General features: G+C 37.4%; 1 protein-coding gene across 1 annotated transcript in view; it reads left to right on the plus strand.

Moving 5' to 3' along the window:
• Positions 1-2,608: 2,608 nt before the first annotated feature.
• LOC139965631 (spondin-1-like) overlaps positions 2,609-12,024 on the plus strand; it is a 33,946-nt gene continuing 24,530 nt past the window's right edge. Inside the window, exon 1 of the mRNA XM_071968206.1 lies at positions 2,609-3,055. Coding sequence (XP_071824307.1) covers positions 2,866-3,055 — 190 coding nt within the window. The 5' untranslated portion in view covers positions 2,609-2,865. The remainder of the gene's footprint in view (positions 3,056-12,024) is intronic.

The raw sequence follows: 12,024 nt of genomic DNA on the forward strand, positions 1-12,024 counted from the left end.
TACGATCATGTTCTAAACATATACGATCATGTACTACAAACGTACGATGTATATCAAAACAAATACGATCATGTACTAATAATGTTATGTTCAAAAAAGTGGCGTCTGCATACGCGTATGTATGTGGCGTATGCATACGAGTATGAATATTCAGTGTAAACTCATTAAGAATGGATATTCATACGCCACTTTTTTGTAACTTGCGCTTTATCATCATCATCACAAGTTTTCAGTACATGATCGTATATGTTTTGATGTACATCTTACGTTTTTAGTACATCATCGCATGTTTTGATGTACATCTTAGTTTTTTAGTACATCATCCTATATGTTTTGATGTACATCTTAGTTTTTTTAGTACATGAACGTATAAAATTAGATCATCATTAACATCATCATATGTTGTGGTCCATTTCGCGTTCCATATACCGGGAGTGTTAGATGTATAGAAGAAACCGTGCATCGAGGCCGAGGTCCCTTCAAGGTGAAAGAGATTGAAGCAAAACAAGTTGTAACGCGACTAGATGCTATGATGTCATCTTTATGTTGGGAATGCCCTTCTGGGAGCCGCAGGCATCCGTTTTTCGGGGGCCGTCTCCTGCTTTTTCGGGCCGTTTCGGAAGCCTTCGTTTTAGCTTGTAAGAGTAATATATATAGGTATTCATAAAAGTATACTTGTTAAAGTAAATATAGGCCTAGGTACTTATATATTTATAAAATTAGGTATTATACAACTTATAGCAGGCTTTACCAGACAATAAGTAAAACAATGTTACTCAAAAAAACAAAAAAAAAGAGCACACCGTGAGCAAAATGATGAGCACGCGAGCTCTACGGCCAGTACCGTCTGACGTTCCTCTTGGCTCATCCGGACTACTATGTTCGCTCCTCCTATTAGTATCCACCAGGTCATCGTCCTCTTCACTGAGCTCATCAATCGAATCACTTTCACGATGTTGGTATTTCACGCCGACACGAAGCGTATATCACATTACACTCTTCACCATTCACACTGTCCCAGTAGAGTCTCCCAGTAGAGGCTACCCAGGGGGGGGGGGGGGTGAAGTAGCAGATTTTGAGCTAGAATTAAGAGTTGGTTTAGCATTCTGAACTCTAGTCTAGATTTAGACGGTGAGTCAGTGTTATTCCGATAGCTGTTTAAAACGGCCGACGCCTTCACTTTACCAATTGGTGGCGCCCTTTATTTTTTATACCGTTGACGCTGCATGCTCCGAACAGACAGCCAAAAGAGATGTAAATAGAGGGCGGGCTGGTGGATATTTGCGAGTATATACTGAAAAGAGATACCCACGATCTTGAACAAGATTAGCTGAGCCCAAACCCTCTGTCTGCTCGCTCCGACTAATATCCACATTTAACATAAGAATCTTTAAACTGCTTTATATCAACTTCAATCCTCCTTATTTCCGAACCATTTGTACTTTGATTTATGCTCTTTCAAATAAAGGGTAGAAAAGACAATGATGGTGACTGGAAATATACCAAAACAAGCACTGCATTGGGCCATTTTACATCTTTTTGGCGGTTAATGCCGATGTACATTACTGCAATTGCGGCATGGTACCACAGAACTACAATACATAGAAACCCCTTCCGGCTCATCGTTTTGCAGCAATTTGAAGAGCACCAGCTCACCGAAAAGGATCAACCCACATCACAACGTTAGGCAATGAATTGCCCAATTAATTTGCCAAATTCTTAAACTTAAAAAACAAAATAATTACACACATATGTGAGGGACTTGCAAGGATATGTGTACACGGGATGGAAAATGAAGAGGAATCTTGAACATATTTTTGAAGTGAAGGTGGCTGGTATTATTTTCAGATAATGGTTGGGTCATATGTCAGCTGGCGCGGATCCAACGTCATACACACACATACAAAAGAATAGATATTAGCACATCCTTCCGTTTAGACAAAATTATGGAACTCCTTACAAAAGAAATGGCTTCAACGAATCCAGGGCCACACTCTAATTTAGTATATCCCGGATCCGTCATTGCAGAGGGGATGATCGTGGTGCTGGCGGGAGGGGAGGGGGGGGGGGGTCACAATCGCCACTACTGCATAAATATATATATATATATATATATATAAATATATATATATATTCCCAATGTAAATTGGTGTTTCACAGTATGAAGAATTATTGTTTTTGTTAAATCTAGTTCTTCGCCATGAAATAAGTTTAAGAATTCTTTGGAAATTGACTTCCGTTGAAAGTTCTTGTACCGTACCGTACGTTAAGCAAACGGGCTCTCCTACTCAGGTACACAGCCACTTGAACTGGGACAATAACCGATCGTCAGCCTAATGACAGTATGTATTGTTCCAACCTTGTTCTAATAGAAACAGGCTATCCACACTGTTTATACTGTCTCTATAATTGCTTCAAAGCTTTGTCTTGATAGTATTATAGGCTACAGTAGGTATCAAAATTCGTCTGAAGCGAGGTGCACCTTCAGGTATGGAAATTGTCAAAGGCATAAAAACTTTTGTAGGTCATGACCTTTCGGCAGAAACTTTGGAGAGGTCACATGCGATGACGTAAATTATGAACGTCTGTAAGTACAAGTGTGGTACGCCAGACATGTAACTGCACTGCAATACTGGTGCACACTGTACATGTACACTCAGTACGTAAAGTAGGCCAACACTACGAGACCACTAGATGACAGTCGCAAAGATTGTCGGCGAAACCGCAACGGACGGATAATACTTTGTTATTACACTTTTCAGTCGGAATTACGGACTATCGTATAAGTTAAGTGTTAACACGACACTAGAGCTAAGTAACCATTTTTCAGAAGGTTAATTTACAGCTAAACAACTTCGGAGAAAGATGTGGATAATTCGTTCAATTTATTTGTTGCTCTTAGGCCTCCTTGTTTTTACGATCAAAGAAAGTGATGCCGTTTCTTGTAATCGGGATCTTGGAGGTGGGAGTTTACCGAGAATACAGGGGGATAATGGCTATCGAGTTCGCATAACTGGACAACCAGAGTTTTATAATCCGGGTGATACTTATCAAGGTAACAAAAATATCGAAATAGATCTAAATTCCTTTCATGTTCTAACTCTTAAGTAAGTTTTTGAATTAGCAAAATAGTATGGTCATAAAGTAAAGTTGGCGGCTAGCTTTTCATCACATGGATTTAAAAAACGTGTTACTGCAGTGTTAGGCCTAGCCTACAGCAATGAAGACCTAGCCTAGTATTGTTTTAATGGATTTTAAAGCAATATATATTTCAAATTGATGGCAGCTTCTTGTTGCTTGTGAACGTTCTTCTCCGCCCACCAGTACTGGAACTAGGGTAAAACTGACTGTAAAAATGTAACCTTGTTTTGCTTTGAGCCGATATTAATAGGCATCTGACTTAAATTAGTTAATAAATTGTGTGATATGATGATCAGCAAATGTCATGTCATTTCTTAATGCAGAACATTGCATCACAGCATTGTTTGTTTTCCTTCTTACTTCTTAGTGTATAAATATTTGTTGTAAATTGAGGGTATTAACCATAGGCATACGAAACAGGTCATTAAGTTATTTTGTTGTTTTGATTTGAAGCTTTGAAAATAAATTGGGTTTTAATGATTTAATTAACCACAGTTCCTACTATATGTATTCATCAAAAATTGCCAAAAGTACTTTCCTGTTTTGCCCTTGAATAAATGAATCCTGAACCATCTACAGTAAGTCATTGCGGGCGCTCTTTTTGGTGAGATTTTAGAAAACAAGGGATAATGTGTCAAATTGAGGGTGTTTTTTGAAATTTGAGCATGAATGGCCATTATTTTAACTTTTAGCATATTTGGGAGCAAGTTGTGGGCCAAGTTACTGATCATGTGTGACTCAGAACTTCTTTTAGCAATCAAGTGTTTCATACTTATCAATTGGCAAATTTGAAGTGGAGACTGTTTTTCACATGTAGATTTTTATGAAAAATAGAAAACATAATAGTTCTGTTCTGGCCCCCTTGGAATTTGGTTTGTAAGTTGGCACCATTCCTTCATTGCACAACTCCCAAGTGTGCCCATTAGTTTATACTTACTGTACATATCCTCACCATTACCAATTATCCCCTTCACTTTGATTAAAGGTCTGCTGTTTAGACCCCAACTATAGCAAACTGTCTTGGAAAAGTTTCTTCAGATTACAGAACCGACCTGCCTTGGTCGTAAAATGACCTGTTTTTACCAATTAGTCTGCAACGCCTGCCACAGATTCTTTCTTGTATGAGGGTCTCTGTGTGAACGCTGTATGATTAACTACTCTGTAGACATGAACATATTTCCACACAGTGTTTACACAAAGAGCCAAATGTTGTTAAGAAGCTATGCAGGCCAATTGTAGAACATGAGGTCGATTTACGACCGTGGCAGGTCGATTACGTAAGATTCACAAAACTTCTAGCTATAGCCGTGCTATAATTGGAGCCAATAAAGCAGATCTTGAAGCTGGAAACATTGTAAGGTACACTACAGACAAAACAATCAACTTCACCGCCATGAAGTAAACAAGCACAGTTTGATCTGACTAGTTTTTATCTGATGTTCGAGCAGATGGACAAATTTAGTCAGCATTAGTGGCTTAACAAATCACCTATTGAAGAACTAAAGTTGTTTTTCAAATGGACTATCTTGAGATTAAGCATTGGAGTTTTTAAACGAAATCACTTGCAAATGGATACCCTAATTGTATTTATAAAACTGTAACTAAGTTTTCACATGTTTGTAAAAAGGAACAAGTGAGGGATGGAGTGTGACAGAGGGAAGGAGGGAGGAGGGGAGGAGGGGAGGAGGATTACTAGGGTAGGGGATTGATTACCAGAGCTGCAACATACTTGGATCATGTACAAACAATGTTTTCATTAAAAGTTTGGGTCATCCCTGAATACAGTATGTGTTAATTATTACTATATAATACAGTACAGATTTAGCTCAAACAATGGCCTTTTGGGGTGTGAATCATCTTCAAAGTGGCATCATCCTGTTTGGTCTCTTCCTCTTCCTCCCTTTACCCCCATTACATGATTACCCCCATGGTCCCCTCCTTCTTAAATGGACCTTTGATGTGCTTAGATAATGTTGTTTATAATAGAGCTCATATACACTGCAGACCTGGCAGAGAATTCAGTGTTTAAGTCATTGTTTAGAAAGAGTTACAGTACGCTATAATTATCTGTCCAGAGATAATAAACTTGGATGTAAATAGTAAACACTGGATCTGGTGTTTGTGGGCAATTAGATAGACAGTAACTCTCTGGTATATATACACTGGTAAATTTAATCTGTCCTGATATCACCAAAAGCAGAGAAAAACAAGCTTAGTTGATTCTTTGGGGACATGATAAATATTTGCAATGCAAATGTGATAAATATTGTGTAAATTTCCTATATTTAAGTTACAGACATTGGTTCAAACTGCTCGTGGTTCCATTCATACATTTTATCAGTGATACCAGTTAGAACTTATAGTAGGACATGGCCTAGGCGTAGATATGAGCCTTTTAACCACATGATAGACCTAGAGTACATTAAGTTCTGCTGTATATACTGTAGGCAGGATAGGCCTATAGTAGCTTCCGAAAGTTTTCAATCACAACTCACAATGCAGACGTACTGCAAAGTTAATTTTGTTTGTCATAATGACTGCTTTCTTGTTATCTGAGGTAATTCAATCTGAATGTACTTTTCAGTAGGGTATGCACTATGCAGTAACTTTGAACCACTTTGTAACCTTGTCCAAGCCACAATTAATATTTGACATTTAATTGGATTGGTTATCCTCAATATCAATATACTGTGCAGTGTTGTAATAAAACCGTTCAATCACAGTATAAAAATAAAATCTTGTGACAATTAAAGCCATTGAAGAGTCGCCCCAAACCGCGTGCCGTGTGCTCTGAAAAAGTTAACTTTTTGTTGCTTGCAAGTGAAGTTTTCTGCTTGTCGCTACAAAATGCAGACAGTAATGAAACATGATACCTTGTTATCTTTAGCTGGACCTGAGATGTCCATCGCTTTATCGTTTGTACACTGTGCTGTGGGTATTGACCCCAGCTGTATGTTCTGACTGTACACTACTGTCTATTTACCGACGGTAGCTAGCTGTCTGCGTAATTTCTGGGATCGATGGTGGTGTTTAACACTTCTGTTACACCTCATTGGAAACTAGGTCAGATTACCGGCAGTAGACGTTTTTTTTGCGCGAGTCTTCACACCCTTTAAAGCAAATTGAATGTTTGATTTTTGTCATTAGCAAGCTTTCCAAGTGTTTGCCAGGTACTTATAGCATCAAGGCAATCACATTGAAATTTTAGCATGTGAACATGTGGACTATAGAGCTACTATTATTGTACTGCTAATGTAGGTGAGGTTTGGATTTGAACTTTGAATAATTATATTAACCAAGCTATATATGTATGTACATTTAATATTCACATATTTCATTGGAAATATCCCTCAATGTAAACAAAAAGAGATGTACATATACTGTAGGGTAGATGCCATGACAGTGGTTCGAGAGCTATTTCCAACAGTTTCTGAGACTTAATTAATTTATACAAATTTAGTCCACTATGTTAAAACTTTGTCAACTGACAAATTCTATTCACTGTTTGAATTTTTTATTGGCCAATATTTGAAGTGTTTGCCAAGGCTATCACATTCAAGTTTACAAGCAAGATTTTTGTCAAACAGAAGAAATGTCAGAATCACGTTTTCCTCGCTAGCGTTCAGTTCAGAAAATTGACAGAAATAGAGATATTTATACTCTGATTTATGAAGCAGACAATACATGCCATCGCAACAACACGACACTCAATGTATCAATCGCTCTTCGAAAATAATATTTCGCCCGGAAGTGAAAATGATGGGAGTGGATTTTCGACCCTTGGGCTGTTAGGAAGTGAGGAGGAAGGACTAGTTACCCCCCTTCCCTCCTCCTCCTCCTTCCCTCCTCCTCTCCCTCCATCTATATTTGCGGAGTGGTCTGCCTGATCAAGTGACAAATTTGATGAGAGCGTTTATACAGTACATGGTAGGGTAAACACTAGCAAAATAATGAGAAAGTGTCATGCCCTCCGTGGTTTTTCTGCCTTCTTCTTTTTTTTTCTGATCTGGGTAAACATCCCCTTCAGCAGCAATCAACATACCAACTGGACTGGAAGGTGTATTGGTATCTCAGGTTCAGATTTCAAGTTTTATTCTGATATTTAGTGACTGAAATACTGTATGGTGAATGCTGGAGGGGGCTTTATTGTAATCTATAGAAAATCAAAATAGATCAGGCCGGCTTAGCAGTGCAGTAGCCGAGCAAGGGTTTATATTGGAGACTCAGTGTTGATGTCATTCAGTCATAATGTTGTTATTAAATTTGTAGACCTGTAAATGCTTGACAGAAAAGGATCTAGCTTTCAGTCTTGATATTCATTAAATGTCAGAGAATTTTATTGATTCAGAGAATTTAAGGGGGGGGGGGGGAAGACTCGCGCAAAAAGAAATGTCTGATGCCGGTAAATCTGACCTGGTTTCCAATCAGGTGTAACGGAAGTGTAAGACACCACCATCGATCCCAGAAAATACACACAGTTTGCTACCGTCTGTAATTAGACACTAGTGTACAGTCAATACACGCAGCTACGGTCAATACCCACAACACAGTGTACATAGCAGCGATGGACAATCTCAGGTCCAGATAAAAAGATAACAAGGTATCACGTTTTATTACTGTCTGCATTTTGTAGTGACAAGAAAAAAACTTCACTTGCAAGCAATGGAAAGTTAACTTTTTTCAGAGGGTGGAGTGCGGTTTGGGGGGAGCCTTCAATGCCTTTAATACTCTATTGTTGAACTGTATGTATAATACATGTAGCCGACTATTTTTGTGTGTGTTTCTAGTGACTCATATTTGCTGATAAAGCAGCTAAGTGTACTATAAAAGTCTGTTTATTACATTGTATTTTAAGTCAGGCGTCTGATGTAAATTGATTTATCAAAGTCTGCAGTTTTATCGGTGACAATCTCTCCTAGCTGCTCTTGCAGTTGTATAAAAGGCAACTGCAAACATGAAGAAATCAGGTTTTCATTCTTTTTGCCGAAGGCAAAAGGAATCCGTTTGATGATGTCGGTGTGTTCTGTTTATGTGTGTTTACAGTACGTGACACATCACTGGAAAAGTGCCTGATGGATGGACTTTGCACTTGGTATATGGATCCACCTCATTCAGTATGTAGGAGCCCTGTTGTTTTTCTGTAGAGATCAAAGGTCATGTGAGGTCAACAGGTCAAAAATGTCTGAAACTTTGTAGACATAACTTTAAAAGCAAAGCTTCGATGGACTTTATAGACTTGTAATGTGGATCCAACTTAGTACATGAACTCTAAGTGGTTTCTAAGGAGGTCAGAGGTCATTTAAGATCAACAGAGCTCTTAAAGTCTGCAAACTCTGTAAACAGCATAATTCCAAAAGTAAAACTTGTATGAACAAAATTAGATCCACCTCACTTTAAAGCACTAGAAAATTAAAGGGATTTTTCAGTGGTAGACAGTGTGAGACAGTTTATAGTACAGTGTTTGGAAAAGAAAAATATTCCACATAATAATAATAATAGTAATAAAACTATGTTTATAAAGCGCAGCAATATCCATCATTACAATGTTCACAGCCACTATTACAAAAATTTCAAACCATTTAAAGTTTTTACTTTTGAAATTTGAAACCTTTCAAAGTGACAAAACTTACCAAAAATAAGAGATTACAAGCAGTTTTGAAGAAATGTGTTTTGAGGTGACTTTTAAAAACATGAAGTGATTGATTAGAATGACCATGTGGAGGGAGAGCTTTGAAACGTCTTGGACTTACTTTTTTGGTTGACTAAACAGTTCAATTCTTTCTTGGAGTCTATCACAGTAGGTGTTCTGTGATGTGAACTTCCTATACAAACATGAAAATATTATGCAACTGGATTTCAGTTTACAACTCGGATGAATCGATCCTTTTACTTGTTGTACCTCAAAGTAATTTGCCACCGAGGTAAATTTAGTACCAGTAACTTGTGACAGTATTGGGTCATGATTTGGGCTGTACTGTAAATACATCTCATCTAGACCAGGATGAAACTGATACTAATAACTCTGCCCTAATAACTCATGACGTCCTGATTAACGAAACAGCCGGAACGATTTGGAGGGGGGGGGGGGGAGGGTAGCAGTATAGGATTGTAACTACAGTAATGTACAGTTACCCTTTAAGTAGGCTAACTGTTCCTTCGTGCTTAACTTTAAAATGCCATACTGTACTGTAGTGTTTATTTGAGGTGTAGATTTTCTTAAGGTATTTTGGGGAAGTTTTTCATAACCAAACTCATTTATCATACTTATTTCAAAGCTAAAGACATCTGGTGGTTGAGTATACTCCTGTTTATAAAGTTAACATTTGTTGATAAAAGTTTATTTTGTGCTGAGACCTTGAAAGACCAACACCTATATATACATTGCAAGACATACTTGAGCTCTGGTGATTAGATTCTGAGACATCCAGTTTTCAATTCAATCCAACTTTGTTCAAATGATTTACGGTGATGTGTTCATACAATACACTCAAATATGCTTATATGACAAAGAAATTTAATTGCAAAGTAGGATTATATAAATATGACTTTCCTCTTAAAGTTAATTTCTTTCATCGGATATATATCTGCTTGGATATATAATCCTGTACGGACATCAACCAGTCTATATATGCTTTACAGAATACGTCCTCCGGAATTCATTCCAGGCGTATTCAATCAAATTTTCTCTGTGGATTTAATTTAAATGCATGACTATGAAACGTAGCAGCGTGTCATGTATTCGAGCAATTAAGTGGACAAATATTATCCGAATAATCGTCCGTCGAAGTGAACTTGAAAGGGTAATCAGATCCCCGACAGATCGTTACCATGGCAAACCCGTGTCCCAGATGTATTTCGAAATTGGACGAAGCAGATCCATTAACTGCAAGAAACAAATTCCTCCGAGAATTCCACTCAAATAATCAAGTTTCGGGGATATAGTGCACAGGGGTTCACTTGAAGGGAAGGAAAAAAAAAAACACATCCACCTTGGAGACAGCTGGTTTTATTGGAGAGGATTGAATTCAAAAGCTCCTAATTAAGTTACAAATATTGATTTATCGCCCAACATTGGATCGGTTTGAGTTTCGAGGAATAGGCTAAACTGCTGATAGCCTACAGTATAACCACGATGAATTAAATCGGTGTAGGTTTCATTGTGAGGGGTTGTGTTCGGTAAAGCATTAAAACTGATGTAAGGAAGGGATAAGGGCTGTGATAGTTGTTGTGTTTTTGCCGCTCTTTTCGTAATAAAATTTAACGACCTGCTGTTTCATATATTCTAACACATTTTCGTTTTGTATAATTCGTCCTTTCTGTTGACAAGTGCAGTACAGTTAATTAGCTTCTACTGTACATCATATTGATATTTATGAACATGTGACGATGACCGGCTGAAATCTGGCGTGTAAATAAGCCGATTCTTTAAAAATAAAAATAGTCCATGAAATTACAGCACAGGTTTGTCTCTTGTCTTTAAAACCAATCAAAAGAACTGAAAGCGAATCCCAATTACATTTTTGCTAGTTCACAAGCCAGTGCTGAGTCGTGTAAGTTAGGAGGGCTTATTTAGAATTATTCGTAGGCTAAAGGCATGCCAAATTTTTAGCAGACAATTCCTTGTGTTATTAGAACTTTGTGACAAATCAGGAATACTATCAAAAGAAGAAAGGACAGAGTTGAAATAAAAACATGGATGCCTTTTCCTCAAAAAGTTTTGTTTCTTACACAGTCTGATCATTCACCCCCCCCTCCACCCCACCATGCAGTTTCTCATAAATGTTGAATGTCTTCTGAAAATTCTGTAGCATGGAGATTAAATGAGAAAACCATTAGTCAAGTGAAGATAGCATCCTGTAATAAGTCTACCTGCGTGTATAATTGACGCAGTTTTACTGTACCGTACAATGATTTTCACCGTTGAAATGTGTAGTTTTAAATAGGGAATTTTTTTTTTATATATTTCATGTAATCACCAGCTGTGCCATCTGCTAAGATATTTTCAATAGAAGTATTTCAGGAATTTACAATGTGTGTGGTTTATTACATGGGAATTCATATGGTTGAGAGTTTATACCATTATTTATAAATCAAAAATCAAATTCTATGTAATTTATGGTTTTTTCTGTTCCTTTGACTGGGAATTGAAGTTTGTTGGAAAAAATAGATCAAGTGAGACACTGGGGGGGGGGGGGGAATTCTGAGATTCAAGAAGGAGAGAGGAGGGAGGAGAGAGAAGAAGGGACAAGAGGAGAGAGAAGAAAGGGACAAGAGGAGGAAAGGAGAGGGTAGGAAGGGGGAGGAAGGAGGATACATGTCCCACAGTTAATAATTTAGTGTCCTCTTGAGATCTGATGTTATTAATTTACAGGGGAAAAAATGGAATTGACCAGCAGTTGTTCCCTTGAAAGAGTACAGTATGTATAATCAAGCAAAATTTTACATTGTAGTTTAAAAGATTTTTTCTTGAAGCCTGGAGGTAGGGTAATACTTCCATACTAAAGAGTGTGGAACACTTCAACTAAGTACTGTATGTATGCTCAGTTTTCTCTGTGTCACCTTACTACAAATTATGAGGTTGTATTTGCATTGCTTCAGATATGAACAAACATATGCAGTGATTAGTATATATACATACACTATTATGTAAAGAATACAGTTACTTTGTCTTGATGCCATAGTTTGATATATATAAGGTTTGGTCTTTCAAATCATGTGAATTTAAAAATAATTTCACTGCCTTACTTTTATTTTTTTTTATTTTTCTTTAGGGGGAGGGGGCTTTTGTTCTTGACCATTACTGTTATTGTAGGTGATATTATCAAACATAACAGTCTGCTCAACTATTGGATTTAATGCTAATATACTTGAATGGTATTATGT

This window comes from Apostichopus japonicus, chromosome 1 (assembly GCF_037975245.1).
Source record: "Apostichopus japonicus isolate 1M-3 chromosome 1, ASM3797524v1, whole genome shotgun sequence".
Lineage (NCBI taxonomy): Eukaryota > Metazoa > Echinodermata > Holothuroidea > Aspidochirotida > Stichopodidae > Apostichopus > Apostichopus japonicus.